The sequence below is a fragment of the Arachis hypogaea genome, chromosome 14, assembly GCF_003086295.3.
Source record: "Arachis hypogaea cultivar Tifrunner chromosome 14, arahy.Tifrunner.gnm2.J5K5, whole genome shotgun sequence".
Taxonomy (NCBI): domain Eukaryota; kingdom Viridiplantae; phylum Streptophyta; class Magnoliopsida; order Fabales; family Fabaceae; genus Arachis; species Arachis hypogaea.
Genome location: NC_092049.1, coordinates 137,813,551 through 137,832,021, shown reverse-complemented (window position 1 = coordinate 137,832,021; position 18,471 = coordinate 137,813,551). Strand labels below are relative to the sequence as shown.

At 35.5% G+C, this 18,471-nt stretch overlaps 4 protein-coding genes across 4 annotated transcripts; 1 reads left to right on the top strand and 3 right to left on the bottom strand.

Moving 5' to 3' along the window:
• Nucleotides 1-88: 88 nt before the first annotated feature.
• LOC112744522 (uncharacterized) lies at nt 89-3,572 on the bottom strand. Its single transcript, XM_025794184.3, has 6 exons — nt 3,195-3,572; nt 2,411-2,647; nt 1,835-1,973; nt 1,561-1,622; nt 1,053-1,191; nt 89-628 (listed from the first exon to the last, which is right to left on the bottom strand). The coding sequence occupies exons 1-6, from the start codon at nt 3,452-3,454 to the stop codon at nt 500-502; spliced, it is 966 nt and encodes a 321-aa protein (XP_025649969.1). The 5' UTR covers nt 3,455-3,572; the 3' UTR covers nt 89-499.
• Nucleotides 3,573-4,470: 898 nt separating this feature from the next.
• On the top strand, nt 4,471-6,376 carry LOC112744521 (pentatricopeptide repeat-containing protein At1g80880, mitochondrial). The gene is made up of 2 exons (XM_025794183.3): nt 4,471-5,143; nt 5,236-6,376. The coding sequence occupies exons 1-2, from the start codon at nt 4,641-4,643 to the stop codon at nt 6,257-6,259; spliced, it is 1,527 nt and encodes a 508-aa protein (XP_025649968.1). The 5' UTR covers nt 4,471-4,640; the 3' UTR covers nt 6,260-6,376.
• Nucleotides 6,377-7,960: 1,584 nt separating this feature from the next.
• On the bottom strand, nt 7,961-9,973 carry LOC112744519 (probable mitochondrial saccharopine dehydrogenase-like oxidoreductase At5g39410). The gene is made up of 2 exons (XM_025794181.3): nt 9,314-9,973; nt 7,961-8,782 (listed from the first exon to the last, which is right to left on the bottom strand). Exons 1-2 carry the CDS (start codon nt 9,971-9,973, stop codon nt 8,090-8,092), a joined length of 1,353 nt encoding a protein of 450 aa, XP_025649966.1. The 3' UTR covers nt 7,961-8,089.
• A 104-nt stretch (nt 9,974-10,077) lies between these two features.
• Nucleotides 10,078-11,829, bottom strand: LOC112744520 (uncharacterized). Its single transcript, XM_025794182.3, has 2 exons — nt 11,487-11,829; nt 10,078-11,084 (listed from the first exon to the last, which is right to left on the bottom strand). The coding sequence occupies exons 1-2, from the start codon at nt 11,632-11,634 to the stop codon at nt 10,315-10,317; spliced, it is 918 nt and encodes a 305-aa protein (XP_025649967.1). The 5' UTR covers nt 11,635-11,829; the 3' UTR covers nt 10,078-10,314.
• Between the last annotated feature and the right edge of the window lie 6,642 nt (nt 11,830-18,471).

Here is an 18,471-nt window from a genome sequence, read left to right as displayed (position 1 = left end):
TTCCATATTTTAAAGCAGTACAGTTTAGATATAACTTCAGATAAGTTAAAAAGATTCTTATTACAATATTTACCAAACACTCAACGAGTAAATGCTGTAATCGTGGACTAATTGGATGATTTTTCTTACAAAAGACAACAATTTAGTTGAGGAAATGAATTAACTGTCAAAGTTTGTATTTTAGACTCAGTAATAATGCCCCAAAACTGAAGATATTACAATTAGTTGCATTTGCACGTTTCATTCAATAATTTCATTCCTAAGCACATCATTGAGCACAGATTTTATAGTACAGACAGAAGCCTTGATGACGATCCATGTTGTTAAAATGTTATTCAATCAGCCTTGTGCATCATGCTTCATCAGCTAATGCAATTTCTTGCTGTTGTTACTCTAGTTTGTGGGAATCAGTCATATTCAGGAAGGGACCAGTTTAGCTTCATGGATGTGCCTGTCTCGGTGGGAAAACATGAAAATCAGAAGAATTTTGCCTTTTCTTTTAGGTCGATGTTGCCACCTTGCGCTTTGCATAATCTTGAACGATGCTTATTGCACTGTTGCTATGGCGCAGTGAAAACTCTGCAAGTAGAATTTGTCTTTCTTCTTCTGTCAGATCACCATGATGGCCCTGCGAGTATCATGAAGGATTTAGATATGTGCTACACGCACTCAACCGTGATCTGGCAAACCATAACAAATCTTAATGATGCACAATCACAGATGATTTACCAAAACCATCCTTCAGTTACTGTCATGTGAGTAACAATTCTATGATAAATTTGAATCAAATTATCTAAGATTGCAAGTTTAATTATCAAAATTGAAGAGCAGACACCAAACAACAGTTTCCATTTTTTTTTTTCCCGTATACAACAGTTTCCAATTCAATTGGTAAAATTATTGCTGATCTTTGTTCTATAGATAAAGGGAGGAAAGGATATAAGATCAATCATAACGGTTTACTAAATATCTAGGTAGATAGAAAGATAACACATGTCAGATCAATTAGTTCATTGTTTTGTGCCACATAAAGTACATAACTAAAATCATACCATTCGTGATATTCTATCACACACGGCATGGTGCATGAGGATTCCGGCAGCAACCGAAACATTGAAAGAGTCTACCATTCCATTCATCGGAATACTGCAATGCAAATCCGACAACTCCAAAGCCTCCTCGCTAATGCCCCTATAATGATAAGAACATAGCTAATGTTGAGCATGCACAAAATGTGGCCACAAGGAAGAAAACAACTATTTAACACTTAAAATCAGTGTGGACATTAGCAGAGATTCCCTAATTACTCAGTTAGTAATCTAGAACAAGTGTAAACATTAGCAGAGATTCCCTAATTACTCAGTAATCTAGAACAAATGACAGCTACATTAAACTCATGGTTGCATCTTTTGTTGATTTTCCATCATTCAGAGAATACTATGGAGTTTTTTTGTTCAATGGCATATCTATATAAGCGCTGAGCATCAAATTGAACACAACCAACTCCATTATCAAGGCATCTGTCAGTTAAAAAAACGAGATAAAAAGGAAGGAAATTACCTATTCTCATTTCCAACTACAATTGCAGTTGGGCAGGACCAGTCCATGTCATATATAGAAACCTACATATAGCAAGAAATGTCAGTGAATCATCTGAAGATCCTGAACAATGTTGGTTCAGAATGTAAAGTAATAAGACCCAAATGATAGTGTAAAGTCCCCCCAAAAATAGCACTTACAAAATGCAAGTGAAAAAAATATACAAGTATTGGTTGTACACACTTTCTCTAGTATGAAATAGCACTATAACAGAAAAGGAAGAGTTGAGAAATACCGTATCCATTCCTAAATGGGTTGTGGCGATTCGATAACCACGTGATTTTAACATCTTAAAGCACTCCGTCGTAGAGTCCCACAATTCAATGTCCAACCACTTTTCTGCACCCATGCTCACATGACGATTATCTCTATACCTGAAACAAGTGTAAAGGCTTAAGCAGGCAAGATATTTCAAATTGAGACTTCAACTATAATGATTCATGGTCTGTCTTTATCTCAAACTGTTTTGTAAGTTCAATGTAGAACTGGCTGAAACCAGTGAAAATTTTTTTCTCCTTTTCATATACCTGTCACTGCACAAATAACAAAAGTAGGGCAATGCCACTATATGAAATAACAAAAACAAGTTCAAGTTCATTTCATATCAACAGTCTCAATAACTAAAATCAAGTAAAAGGGACGGAATGATCTGAGCTCTTTTCTTTTTTTTTCTTTTGGATAACAAAACCATCATGAAAAAATTCAAACCAGCATGAATTCAAAACAAGGCATGATAGTGAAATTCAAGAAACAAAAACCAAGCTCATTTTCTTCCTTTTCACCTCAACACATTCTTATAAGTCTCAAACACCTTTTGTTGGCATCACAAGACACCACATGAACAGACTGCACCCCAAGTGCATCCGCAGACCGAAATGCGGCGGAAACATTCCCAAAGTCGCAGAGCCCTTCCACCACCAAACAAACTGAGTAGCTCCTGTTCTGAACCACATTCTTGAACCTCTCCCTCCTCTCTTCCGACATCACCGGACTAACAGCATCAATGATCTCACCACTGCTTATCACATAACCATTTTCACAGCTGAACCTGTTAACAGACTCAAAGCATTACTAGCCAAATGGAAGTAAATGAAACTTCCTACTCCATAACCATCCTAGAGAACTACGATGCACAAATACTTCAAACTAGTCGCAAATAAGTCTGATGCTAGATACTTCTAATTATATTATTATGGTCCACTAATTCTCCGGAATCTTAATAGCTCGATAAGCAAAATTTCTATATTAATCAACCATATGACTACATTCTACAGCTTTTGCAATAACTTATATAAGATCTGAGATCAGTATTCTATGTTATATGTTAATTATTTTACTACATTTTGTGTTATACCAAAACGGTATTGTATCTTGTAATTTCTTCATTCTTCATATATAGAGAGCACAACAAATCTAATCTACTGCTGGCAGCATAGCATCAATGGTAAATCTGTTTATAACTTGTAACTAATCCACTAAACAACTTGTTATTCATTCACGTAACAGATTCTAACTAACTACACTACTACAGCATAACTAACTGTAACTAACAAATTGAATAACAAACTCTTGTTATTAGTTGCATTTGTAGGTACCTATCGTGGTAAGGGAACCAGCGAGCGTGAGGTTGGGGTTGGAAGAGGAGTGGCTTGCGCTCCATCTTCATGAGCCTGGAGACACCATCGTGGTTGGTTAGGAGTTGTTTGACAGTGTCGTCTGCAATGGAAGGAGCGGTTTGGAGTGAAGCGAAGCATCTTCGGGTGAGGGAAGAAGAGAGAGAAAGAGTGGTGTGTTGGGATTTGAAGGAAGAGAGAGAGGAACACAGAAGAAGGGTTTTGCAGTTGCAAACACTCATTTGCGTTTTGATTTTTGGCTGCACACAACGTGTTTGTGTTTATGTTTCTGCAGAGATGCTGCTCAGTTCCAGACTCCAGTTCTAGTCTTCGGTTACAGTGAGGATAAAGCATTTTTGGATTTTTTTTTTCTTATATTTTTTATTCTCGGTTCGACAGCACAAATGACTAATCCGTATCAATTGAAAATTGATGGTTAACTAATAAATTTAAAAAATATTTACTCACGGTGACAGGCAAACGAATTAATAAATTAACTACTATACCACCTTTTAAATATTTTAATTTGGGCCTAATATTTTAAGCCTTTAAAATATACCGTTTTTAGTAAATGTAGAGGTCCAAGGGCCCAAAAGAAAGAATAAGAAGGAAAACAAAAATATGATGAATTTTAAAATTAATTATTTTATTAAAAAAATTTACTTATATGAAAATAGATAATTTTTTATATTTGAGAAATGGATTGTATAATTTTTTTACTTAATAAGATTTTTTTTTCTTGTAAAATTTTGAAAAAAGATATATCCCTGACAAACATTCACAAAGTGTTATAAATAACTAGATTCACCAATTATTGGAACAACAATATTAGGAGTGGCACTTTTTCAAATTTTGGGCCAATAAACAACCAGCATTTGAAAAAAAATAAATAACAGAGGTAAAATTTTACCATACTTTTCACCGAAAAAAAAAATTATCATACTTGCTTGAGACATTTGAGAAGAAATAATACTTACTGACTGAATAATGACTAAGTTTGATTAAAATTGTTGATTACTGAAACTTTTCGTTATTGAAAATCATGTTCGAGTCATCACCAAACCATGCTTAAATTTTCAATATACACAACCTTAAAAGTCTTATAAATAGTCATTACTAGCAAACACAAAACTCTATCAAATGAAAGCGTTAATATGTATTGATCTGAGTGATATTACAAATGTTATATAACCATATAAAATCTTAAATATAATTAAATACACATATAAAAGAATATCAATAATAGAATTCTCCATTTGTCTATAATTTTATATCAACTTTTCTTCTCTCATTATTTTACATCAAAATTTGGTATATTTAGATGAATTTTGTGAAACAGTCAGATTTATCATGATCACTATTAAAAAAAATTGAAGCCTGACCACTCAAAAGTTTTAAAAAAACTCTTGACCAACTCGGAGCCGCAATATGGCTCTGCGTCTAAAAGCTTCCCAATTAAAGCGAATGGCAAATAACGTGTTACTCTCTCAGGCATTTCATCAAACACTTTCATCGCCCTCCCTCTCTCACTCTCAATGCCCCGCTCCTCCTCTTCCTCCACCTCCCGTGCCATTCAGCTTCCACTTCGATGGCCCACAACATCCGCCTCCGCCTCAATTCCTCGAGTTGCTCAAAAAGGTCGCCACCTTTTCGTCGCAAGCAGAGGCAGCCACCCATCTCGACCACTCAGGTTTCGAAGCAAGTAAGGATTTGATATGCTGTGCAATTTGGGCGTTGAGGGAACAATGGAAGCCTGCACTTGTTGCCTTCAATTGGGGCGGCAAATTTCATTGCTTTGATGAGAAAGTTTGCACCTTGATGATATGGGTTCTGGGAACTCATTCAAAATTCTCCACTGCTTGGTGCATCATTCGAGATATGCAACGCTCTTCTCTCTCCACACGGCTTGCTATGCTTATTATGATTGACAGGTATAGATGTAATGTTAGTTCATCTTCTTAATGATTTGATTAGCTTGTAGCTGAGGCTTTTTTCAATTTTGGGTTGTTTTATTTCCAATCAGATATGCTGCTGCTAATAATTCAGCCAAGGCCATTCAAACATTCAACTTTATGGAGAAATTCAGATTGACTCCTGATCAGGAAGCATTCCATTCTCTCTTGAATGCTCTTTGCAGACATGGGAATGTTGAAGAGGCTGAAGAGTTTATGCTTGTAAATAAGAAACTCTTCCCACTTGAAACCGAGAGCTTTAACATTATTCTTAATGGATGGTGTAACATAACATGTGATGTTTTTGAAGCAAAAAGAGTTTGGAGAGAAATGTCAAACTACTGCATTACTCCAGATGGTGTTTCATATAGCCACATGATTTCCTGCTTTTCAAAAACTGGGAATCTTTTTGACTCTCTTAGGCTCTATGATCAGATGAAGAAGAGGGAGTGGATTCCTGGGATAATGGTTTACAATTCATTGGTATATGTTTTAACTTGCGAAAATTGCTTGAAGGAAGCTGTAAAGTTTGTAGATAAGTTGAAAGAAGAAGGTTTGCAGCCAAACTCTGCCACCTTTAATTCCATGATACAACCTCTTTGTGAAGCTGGAAAGTTAGCAGAGGCAAGAATTATATTAAACGAAATGGTGAAAGAGAATGTCAGTCCAACCATTGAGACCTACCATGCATTTTTTGAGGGAACGGATTATCAAGGAACATTAGAATTTCTGAGCAGGATGAAAGGTTCTGGATTGAGTCCAAATGAGGATTCCTTTCTTTTAATTCTGGCAAAGTTCTTCAAGCTGAAGCAACCGGTAAATGCGCTGAAAATATGGATGGAAATGGTGGCATATGGTGTGGTGCCAAATTGTATGCATTACAGAACAATGGTAGAGGGGCTTGTAAAGTGTAGGTGGTTCATCAAGGCCAGGGATTTCTATGAGGAGATGATTTCAAAAGGATGTTTGCAAGATCCAAAGCTTAATAAGCTTTTTGAGAATGAAGCACTTGATCGTGGTGATAAGTCAAAGAATACTAAAACTACACGGGTTAATAGTGATAAAAGTGGGGGAATTCTGAGAGCAATAAGATGAAATGGAAAATCATAAAAACCAGCCAAGAAAGAAGTACCAAGCTCTAAATATTTATCTCCACATGTTACCATTGTAAATACTGAATACTACAGCTTTTAGTGTGACCCTTTAATACCATTTTTCCCCCCATTTTTTTATTTTTTATCTTCTTTTTTTTTTTCCGTTTTTCCCTTAAAGAAATAATGAAACTTTCATCTAAATAGTTAATAAATTAAATAGAAAAACATTTTTTGGATGAAAAACTTGTTTTGCATTTAGAGCTTAAATAGCAATACTCTGATTTATAAAAGCATTATTCAGGATTGAAAATTGCACCTCGTTCAAGAGCACTGTGATATGATATATACGGGTGTTGATGACTCAATATTAACATGGTGATGGATATTTTGGTTCATTTCTTTCCTTTTTGTGTCAACCAGCGTTACTTTATAAGATGTATATACACTCTAATTGTGTACTCTTCAATAAACTAATAATAGAGTTGAATAAACACATCTAATAACAATAATATATATATAAAAGATAGTAAGCTTATAGAGATGAACGTATACTATTATTGCTTGTAAAGTTGATACAATCTTGAAGATGATTATAAATATTTAGAGAATTTATGAAGTAAGAAGATATAGAAGTAGAGAGAGATTTTGAGCTATCAAATTTTTGATGTCTTGAAATGAATGAGGCCTTTGGTATTTAATATTTATAGACCCCAAATAATTACTATTTAATTATTATTTGTCGACAATACTGTTTGTTTTTAATGTTTGCCAATATTTACTGTTTTGTCGACATTTACTGTTTGCCTCTCTTTTTTTACAAAAATCGTTTTTTTTTTAATTGGATTTTTTATCTTAAAAATCATTAGTTTCAAGATTCTCAAGACCCTTTTGAAATGTAATAACAATAAGAACAAGTATATGAGCTCAAGGTAAAAAGTCCAGTTAAAAAGAAAATTTCTGTAAAAAAAAAAAAAACCAGTAAATGTCGGCAAATAGTAAAAGCAAACAGTAAATGTCGGCAAACAGTACTGTCGGCAAATAGTAACCAAATAGTAATCATTTGGAGTCTATAAATACCAAATGCCTCATTCATTCCAAGGCATCAAAAACTTGAAAGCTCAAAAGCTCTCTCTACTCTATATCTTCTTACTTCATAAATTCTCCAAATACGTAATAATCTTCAAGATTGTATCAACTTTACAAGCAATAATAGTACAAATTCATCTCTATAAGCTTACTATAATTATAAGAAAAGAAAGAATAAGATAGTAAGCTTACAGAGATGAACTTGTACTATTATTACTTGTAAAGTTGATACAATCTTGAAGATGATTACAAATATTTGGAGAATTTATGAAATAAGAAGATATAGAAGTAGAGAGCGCTTTTGAACTTTCAAGTTTTTGATGCCTTGGAATGAATGGGGCCTTTGCTATTTATAGACCCCAAATGATTACTATTTGGTTACTATTTACTGATAGTACTGTTTGCTTTTACTGTTTACCGACATTTACTGTTTTGCCGACATTTATTGTTAATCTCAAATGTGACACCGTTTAACTTAGGGTAAAAAAATCGAACCCTCTAATTTCTGAAATTGGACCGTCAATTTCAAAAAGATTAAGAAATTTGAGGTACAGAAATTGAACCTCTCTGATTTGTGTAACTTCTATATAACTCATCTCACTCCCACAGACAAAAATTAGCCACAGGAATTAGTCTTGTATTAAGTTGCTAAAATATAAAACATCTAAAGCAGAACTTGGTAAAACAACAGTATTATGCACATTTTATTTCTCCATATTAAGAGCAAACTATGAAACTAAAAAAGTCACGAAGACATGCTGCTTTTTGAGATGACATCAAAAGACATTCCATTTTTCTCAAGTTTTTCTTGAAGATCAGTTGGACCAAACACAATCCCTGGAGGATAAACTCCTCCTTTTGGTAGGTTGTTCCTTTGGCTGAGAACTATGAGAGCACACTGAACAAGAATTATTGGTGTGGTTACGTACCCAATCTCAGGTCCAGATACTCTTGTTATTACCTCCATGTCTGGTTTTCTGTTTCCCTGTGAAGCATTACTCTCATTGCTGAAACCTTTTCCAACAAACCACATCTTGAATGATGCACTTTCCACCTCCTCTTCTGAGGGACCCTTCTTGCGGAACCAACCGAGAGAGAAGACCGAGGGAAACGTCAAGAGAAGCCACCTTCCGAAACCAGTGTTACCTAAGAGGCCAATGAATATGCCCACCATGATGATCCGGAGTATGCCCAATAGAGATTTTGAGCCTATCTTCACACCAAAGTGAGCTGGCTTCACGCATGACCAGAAGGCTTCCCTTTTTGCGACTGCATCGGCGCTCTCGTTCATGCCCTGGAGACCACCGGGGTTTTCTGTTAGAGTGGACAGAGTTCTTCGGACAACTATTGCATCTGCTGAAGGTAGCTTTACTGCCCAAAGGCCAACTTTCTTCTGGTGTTCTATAGTTGATCCTTTGGAAGGAGGAGGGCCAGCAATCTACAAGCATGAAAATGCAGCTTGACACAAAAAAAAAAAAAAAAAAAGACACCAACAAAACCTATGCAAAAGTGGCAGAGAAGGATTGCACACAACACTTGTTTATTTGTAAAAGCATACACAAAACTCATATGAGCAATTTTCTCACTATCAAGAGAGACAATCTGTCATACCTAACAGACCTATTTCTAGCTAGATCCACTATAAGAAATTACAATTATCTTCTCTAGTATTAGTGTACCTTATTGGATAAAATATGAAATATCAATCGGCTAATGAAACTAATGAATTGAATATAACAAAACTCAGAGAGCTAGAAGCCTAGAATCCTTGGGTCAAGCTCAAGTTATCAACCTGATAATCAACCATGTCTGAACCAGCACATAAGCTAATTTGAGTAGTTGACTCACTTCAACCCTATCATCTATTGCAAGAATCACCTTTTTTAAATATATTTTTTTTATAATGACAATAAAAAAATACACAGAGCAAGAAAAGCTAAAGAGAATTGAAATGCAAGCTTGGACTTACCGCAGGCCTAGCTCTTCTTGGCCTTGACCTCCTCAGCTGCTGCAACTGCTTCGCGTTCGCAACACCGAGAACCGCCGACTCGTACGTGGCGAAGTTCCCGACGATCCTCTTCTCCGATTCCAAGCTCACGTACGCCTCCACGCTGTTCACCACCGCCGGCGCCACCCACTGCCTCGAATTGAACATCAACCCTAGCTCCGCCGGCACCGAATCGAACCCGCACGCCGACACCACCAGCGCCCCCGATTCTGCAGCCCTGTCGTGGTACTTCGCCTCCATCCGCTCCATGAACTCCGGCTCGCCGGAGATGTCCAAGTAGTCACATCCAGCGGCGGCGCAGGCAGCGACGACGGGGTCGCCGTGGAGGCGGAAGGGGCCGACGCAGTTGAGGAGGATGGAGGTTTGGGAGCAGATTGCGGCGAGGGAGGAGGGGTCGGAGGTGTCGGCGGTTAGGATGGGGATATCGGGAGGTGGGCCTTTGCTGGGCCCGATGGCCCATTGGAGGGCCTGGGAGAGTTTAGATGGGTTTCGGCCCGCAAGTGCGATGGATTTGAGTGGGGAGGATGGGACGTTGAGGAACTTGAGGGCTTCACGGACTACGTATTTGCCTGTAAATCCTGAGACGCCTAGGATTACGGCGTCGTATCGAGGTTTATTCATTGCTTCTATGGTTCAGGGTTATGGAAGGAAGGAAGACAAGTTGATGTGTTGTGCTGCGATTTTTACTTATCTCAAAACTCTGAAGCCTCAACAAAGTGTTACACTTTTAAATGGAAAAATATTTAAATGATTATTCATTGTATTTTCAAAAGAATCCTAATATAATAATGAAGTTAAACATTGGATTTAAATCATTTCTCAATTCGTAAACCAACTAAGTACAAAAGTAAGGAGCAACATTTCAATTTACAAGCTTTTTTCATTTTGTATGAATGTCGTTGAATCACACACCGCTTGCTTGAAAGTTTTTCCATCTGTTTGACACGTGGGACACGTGTTACTCATTTGACCTTCCTTTTACCCATAAGTCCAAGGACCTCATTCCAAAGCCCAATACTTCCAACATTCGCCAACCCAACCACACTTGGGCTGCATGCAGCCACAGTCCAATACCCAGCCCTAATCTCATCCTTCAATTGCTCCTTATCCCAACCACAATACCCATCAAAAAACCTAAAATCTCCAAGCCCAACAACATTCCTCTTCACCATTTCAGCAGCACAACCCACACTCTCTTTCCCACCATAATACAACCCCTTCATCACCTCCTCAAACACCCCACTCTTTCCCACCCCATCATCACTTTCATCACCACCACTCTCTTTTGGACTCACCAAAAACAACCCTTCCTCCAAGGGCCCTCCAAAGAACAATGGACTATTAGAGAATGTGCCCTCCACATCCAGAGCTGTTGATCTTGTCTCCTTGATGGACATCAATGATGGTCTGTTGACTATGATCCCTGATGGGCCTAATGGCCCAGTTGACAAAAGAAGGATCACCGTCCGTTCAAATATGTGGACCCCATCAAGCTTTTCAGTGGCAATGAGTAAGCAACCTTTTTCAGGCTCATGGATTTTGTGGGCCCATTTATCACCAATGGTTATTAGTGGAGGCTGATCCACAACAGTGTCTGGATCAGCCATTGAAGAGGCTTCATCAGCCCTTAGCAATTGCAGTCCTCCAAGCACAAGCTTTGCCCTGAAGGCCCTCCAGTCACCACTCAGTGTAGGTTTGTCATCATCTAATGGTGATGATGATGAGTGGCAGCCTACAAAGATTATTTCGTTTTAAAATTTGATACATCATAATTATATATAAAATTAAAAATTAATTTATAATTAGTCAATATTAGTTAAATTTTTACTATAAAATTATTTTTTGATATCTGCTAATAGTTATTAAAATGGGCTAAGCATATATATGATATATGACATTGTATAATCTGCATACTACTCTGTGCCTTAAATTCTAAGCTCATTCATGCTAGATATTTTTTTTAACAATAACTAATATATACATGAAAGTAGTAAAGAAATTTTCACATCAAAGATTGAAGTACTTTCATATATTAATTCATTAAATAAATTTTTAACAAAAAAATCATGTACGAGAAAGTAGATATGAGAACATACTTCATAGTGTAGATTTTAGTAGAAAGTGAAGAACTTACATGATATATGATAAGGAACTCTAACTTTTTTGCACCGGAGTTGTTGAGAAAATCTCTTGGAGAATGCTAAAGATCCGGCTCTGATTGTGGGAATCAGTTGTTCTGTGGATTTGGTGAAGGAATTGTTGGCGAGCAAACTAGCTTCCATGTTAACTGAGATCCTTCAAAATAAAGGGTAAAGAACAATGGGAACAGTTTGATGGAAAAAAGTGTATAAATGATGGAATAAGGATTAATGTGCACCACATATAGCGTATAGTTTTTGTATTTTGCATCTCATCCAATGTGTGTGTCTTGGAAGTATGGGCCAATGGATATACTTTAACAAAAGGCCACATAAGAGGACAAAAACCATAGTGCTTCCCGGTGCTTTTATTGGTTGGTTTTGGATGGACAAAAACCTTAACCTTTTTGTGCATTATGTGTCAAGTTCTATGCCACTTGTCTATTACTATTATGCCATAACTTCCAACATTGAAAAGGTTTCCAAGTTGTGGATGTTCGAGATTGTAGAGGAGTATACGTGGCATTAACAGCTAAAGGAAAGAAGCTTAATCAGCACTAGTAGTATTGTTAAAGTTTAAATGATTAATCCTTAATTGGCCAGTTACAAGATTTAAGTGTTTAACTACCAAAGTTTGACTGAATTGATCACCTTTCCAACATAAATGATTTAAAGTTTGACTATAAATGTTGAATTTCGTGACCTAAATTATTCTAAAAAAAATTCATATGCAGATTTTCATCTAAAATTGATAATTAAGAGTTATTAGATATTTAAAAATTTTGACTAAATTATAATAAAAAATGCTATTTTCATATAAAATTGATAATTAAAAGTTGTTAGATATTTAAAAAATTTGACTAAATTATTATAAAAAATACTATTTATACAACACAAATCAATCTTTAATCAGCCTTTAAATTTAATATTTATTATTTTAATTAATTATATTTCCTATTTTTAAGGAATCACTATTATTTTAAATTTTATTAACTTAAAAATTTCTAACTTCTTATCACTATAATAAAGCATTTCCTTTATTTTCTCCCTTTCTCCTAACGTCATCATCACCAATCTCTCGTTCGCACTCTTTTCCTCTCTCTCATATAGCAAAATTCTCTGCTTTAAATAAAAAAACTCATGTAAGTATTTTATCTACACATTCGAAATTAGAATATCATTATAAACTCAACTGGTCTAATTAAACACAAACACATTTAAAATTATGTTGCCTTTGATTATTCAAACAAACAAAAAACAAAATAAGAACAACATAAACACATTCAAAATTACGTTACCTTTCATTAATCAAGAGAAAAATAAAAAATAATATAAACACATCTAAAATTATGTTGTCTTTCATTAATAAAAAAAAAAGAAGAGACAAACTACTACAAATAATGCAGGATAGTAAACAAAAATTATCTACACATCCAAAACAGTTTGATTACAAGCTCAGCTGGCTCCAATTAAACACATAAACACATCAAAATTATGCAACTTTTCAGTAACCAGAATTAAAAAAACAACAACAATATAAACACATCTAAAACACATTTAAAATTATACCAGATTAAAAAAACAACATAAACACATCCAAAATTATACTTTAATTAATCAGAAAAAAAATAAAAACAATATAAATACATCCAAAATTATTATGCCTTTCATTAGAGGAAAAAAAAAGCCAACAAGAATTATTAACAGAAAAAAAAGGATAAGATAGGGGAGAGAAAGCACTACAAATCATGCATATAGTGAACAAAAATTATCAACACAGCCACATCCAAATACCCGATGAGTATTTCCGACGCAGAGGAGGAAGGCGACGAAGATGAGCTTGGAAGGAGAGGAATGCGATGTTATGGATAAGCGCCAAGGTGGAGGAAGACAGCGTCGAGGATGAGGGTTGAGGAGGACGGTGGCGCGGACGAACGGCGATGAAGGATGACTCCTCTGGATTTTCAAAGTGCGCGCAGTTGAGTTTTGGATGTGAGCCTCTGGGTTTTGGATTTGGAATAAATGTGACTTCTCTACTACGAGAATTTTGAATGGGCTTAATTAATAATTATATGGTTTAAGGTTTATTTTAGAATTTTAAAATTAAAATTTTGAATTTTGAATAATTTAATGTTTAGATGTATATTTAAATTATAATATATTAATAATTAAATATATTAAATTTGAAACAAAAATTTAAATTTTAAATTTTAAATTTTAGTTTTATTTAGTTTGTATTTTAAATATGTATTTAATTTTAAAAGGATACTAAATCAGTAAATCTATTCACAATTTTTAGATGTGTTTTTTTTTTTAAATTATTATAATAAAAAGCTAAATATTGTACCATTTTTAAAGAATATCTAGTTGAATTGAATTATTATTTAATAGTTCTCAATTTTAACTTAACATAAAAATAAATGCACGTGAATTTTCACTTTATTTTACATTATTGTGTAGTCACCGTGAAAAATATCGAAAAAGAAAAATATCGAAAAAAAATGATAAATTGACCTTTGTTTCCACACTATATTTAGCATCCTTCATAATGAATATTTAAAAAGTGTCATTATTTTCGAGTTGCTGAAGGAGCATGCAAGCTAGCAAACACGTACATAAAGTCATAAACACACTTCAAATTCTATATATTTTGGAATCGAATCGAAATTGATAAGGCATCAATGAAGAAATAATAAACATTATTACTCAGCAAGGATCCGTGAATCAATGAAGAAATAATAAACATAATAATACCTACATACATACATACATACGTTGTTTTCTGCACATTCTCAATTTCTCATATCTACCTGGCCATCTGTCTCTCTATCTTTTTCTTGTGATAGTCTTGTGATGATGATAATAATAATAATAAAATAACCTTAGAGAGGTGCTTGTATTATGAAATCCAGCTTGGCGAATTAGGTTAATTGAAATCTAATACTAAATTTTAGAAAAGATTAGGTGGATTAGTAGAAGATAGAGTGGTTAATTTGTAAGGTGAAATGAGAAAATTTAATTAACCTCTAAATTTCATATGTATGATCATGATGAAAAACAAATGTTCTTTAAATAAACTTAATATAATCATCTAGATTGTATTGTTACAATACAATCCTTACCGTCTCCTCTAACAGAAGATCAGATATATAAATCATACAATGCCATATAATTACTTATCCCAAAATCTTAAACTAATAGATAAAACTACATGAATATTTTAGTTTAAAGAACTGTCTAATTTGTATGAGAAACTTTAGAACCCAACAAGTGGGCTTGTCTTGGTGGTTGGATACTTAATAAATTAAACAAAAGCAACCTTCACCTGATGTATGAGAATCACGATGAAGTACATGCATCTTATTGTTTTTGACCATCCTCTTGGGCTTTTCCCTTGCCACGAAGCATGTGACCGGAGTTTCCGAGCATGATGCGCCTGAATCTAGTGTCCTCTGCTGGTGAAGGTGCACCAGTATTTGGCGACGAAGCAGCCTCTGATGACCGATCAGTAGTGGTATCTTTCTTTCCAAGCAACCCATCCTCACCGAAGATGTTGCTGACTGATGTTGGAAGTGCAAGATGAGCGCCGGCCATCACCTTACTGATAGAATAAAAGGTTCCCCCTGATCTTTCCTTCATAATAATTTCAAGAGCTTCTTTGTGGGCTGGATCCAGTGCCTCCACGTCTTTCAAGAGGTTCTGTATAGCAGGCAAAAGGTAGTCCCAGATGCTATTTGCAGGGAAATCTATTAAGAAATAAATGTTCAGCATCATCAAAATAAAGTCTGAGAGATCAGAACTTGTAAACTAGAAATGTTCACAATAAGATTGTTGCAGTTCAGATTGCTAAATACTGGTAGTGTGAAAAGATTCTCTTTTTTTTCCTATTATTATTATTAAAATTAGGACAATTTTGGTGAGGATATGTAAAGAATGAGAGACTAGATAAACATCATGATTCTATTTTGTATTTTTTTTGGGATATATTGTCTATTTTCTACAATTAACCAAACAAATGTCTTACTATCAACAGTTGAATAGCACACTTCTTCATAAAACCTAGCCACTGTTCAACAAGAGTTAAGGATTCTTTTGCTAAAAACCATGGTCATTCCAAGCACATCTCATTCTGCCTAACTTATGGAAATGTAAAAAATGGTAATGCAACAGATTAAACACTCCAAAGCCTATAACAGATTAGAGAACAAGTATCTGTTAGCTAGTCACTATGTGCAACTTCAATACTGGACTATTAAGAATTCATTAAAACAGCATAAATACATTGAGAAGTGTTTGGAGATGCAAGCTTGATATATAATCAACTAAATCAGCTAACCTGTAGCATCCAGAGCACGGATTGCCTCACAAAATGCATTCTCTCTGTCTCTCGTCTACGCATCAAATCACTTATTGCATTTGGCATACTTGTAAGTTGGAAAATCTTGGACAAAAGATGTATGTTGAGTTAAAGGAAAACCACCGAACAGTCTAAGAGATCTTGAAAGCCAACAAAAAAAATGCAAATGGCTACGGGAAATGACACAAAAATGTCAGGACATTAAGCAAGTTTTTGAACATATTTTTTCGAAAATCAAGGTTAAGGATATAATCTCTAAGTCTTTCTGTTGTATGTGGCACTGCCACCACCAATGCACGAATAACAGCAATAGTAGCTTCATGGGAGCCATCCTCAAGAAAAGCATCCATTTGAACCCGTATTTTGTCAACAATCTGAAAGATACCTCATTTGATCATGAATATGAAATGCATTGACATCACTATCTTTATAGAAACCGAGGAGAAACAAAAATAACATATACCGTGTCATTTTTAAGTGTTGAGCCACAGCACCAAATGCATCTATACTTGCATACTTCACATTCAGGTTTTGATCAGATCCAAGAGTAATTAGGGCAGGCAAAACATGAGTTGAAGCAACCTTTGCATCAATATACGGGACCTATTGATGAAGACATTGATGTTATTTATACGAAAGGTAACTAGAAACCAAGAAAAAAAAAAGCAGCTTACAATAGCTCTAAGCAGTTTGGCGGCATTTATTTTCATGTTTACATTAGTGCTAACAACCATTTCCCACAGTATAGTAAATATCAAACCATGGTTTTCTTCGTATATGCTGCGTTATAAAGAAGCTCCATAATTATCACACAAAATATTAATAAAGAAAGAAAGCTCCATAAGAACATTGGGTGAAAAAGTGCAATTATATTTGAATAATGTATGTGGTGGTATTCAAACCAGATGAAACGGATAGCATTGATAATCTCAGGAGAGTACTTTGTTGGTGGATTTTCCATGTGGTTTTCTTCTAGTAGCAGCTTCCTCAAATATTCTGCTAACAGTTCGTTTTCCAGGAGCACCCATAACACCAGCCAACAAAAGTGGTAAGACACATCGTAGAGAGCCTATCAACAACAGCGGAACTTGGTCTCAAACCTGCAAGCGAATAGTCAAATACAAAACAAGTATTTGAACCTTTAGAGAGAGGAGATTCAAGAACCATTAAAAGAACGGATGGAACTAGGAAAATATGTCAAATCAGCATTATCCCCAACTGCTGTTAAAAATACAGGTAGCATTATGCATGTCATGTACGAATCCCCAAACCTTTCAGAAACGGATAAAAGAAACTGCATTTACACAATACTGATTAGCAGAAACTCGAACATCAATTTGAGCAAGAGACACTCAAAACAATTGAAAAAAGAGAAGGAAAGTAACCTTTGAAATTTGGCTCCGAAGATTATCTTCTTTCTGTGGTAACATGCAAGCCAGCTCTATCAAATTAGGAAAGCATTCAACATGCTTCCATTCAACTGCCCCCCTAGCAAAAGCAAACCATGAAAGACGTGAGAAACTTTGACAGTGTGATTTGGACAAATTAGTCTTTCTTGTCTATGACTGTGAATAATGCATACAGATTGCAATCTGAATCAAGCATACTATTCTAGTGATTGTGAAAACATGACGTGCCACCTTTTTCCTTCCCTCCATCCCTTTTCGAGGAGGATGGGACATCAACACCCAAAGTCAATGGCATTGACTCTTTCAAATGTCCTAATTGTATTATGCCAAAGTAAACTCCTCTTGCTAAGCTTACCTGGCATACATTTCGAGCAATGAGGTAGATACCATAGCTTGTGTAGTTTCAGTGTTGTGCGAAAAGGGGCATGTTTCTATCACTTTCTGGTCTACCCAAGGAAGCAATTCCACCAGCATTCTTAAAAGAATATCTATATTCCAGCACTCTCTTTCACCCAGGACACAGAGATGTGATTCTGCAGACCCTTCAACCCCAGAAAGAGGAGGACAACGCTGGAACCAATTCCTTGAGAGAAGTTTCCACCACCACTCCTGATGGGTCACATACCAATTGAAACATCAACTCCTCCACCTATCAACAAAGAAAACAACAGAGAACTGTATCAACTGTTCAGCCTTAATTATAGTTCCTTAAATTTTTTTTTTTTTTTATATTATGACAAGTGGAGAAGGCTCCATTCCTAGACCATGCCTTATCAACTTGTTCTAGAGCTTATATTGTAGCCAAGTCTCAAGTCAGTAATCTTCATGATTGCCTCAAGCAAATTAAGTGAGGCTGACCTTGAAATATTTATCCATGTCTGGGAAAAGTGGAAGCAGCATAGCCAGATTACAAGCCGCAGCCTCTCGAACAACAACAGCAGAATTGCTGCACAATAGATAAATTAAGAGAATCCCGAATCTCAGGCCGTACAAAATCTGCAAGCTCTCCACATGATTGAGCAACAAGCAGTCGACACTCCTCGTACATGTGACTGATCTAAGACATGACACCAAAAAACTGAAAACCTGGTTCCAAAATCAGAATGGAAAAGAAACAGGTTGAAAATTGAAGCAAGAATATACTTGTAAGGAACTTTGTTGAAACTAGAAAATTCCAATAGCTTCAGTTGCTTGTAACTCAGGGACTAGGGTAAG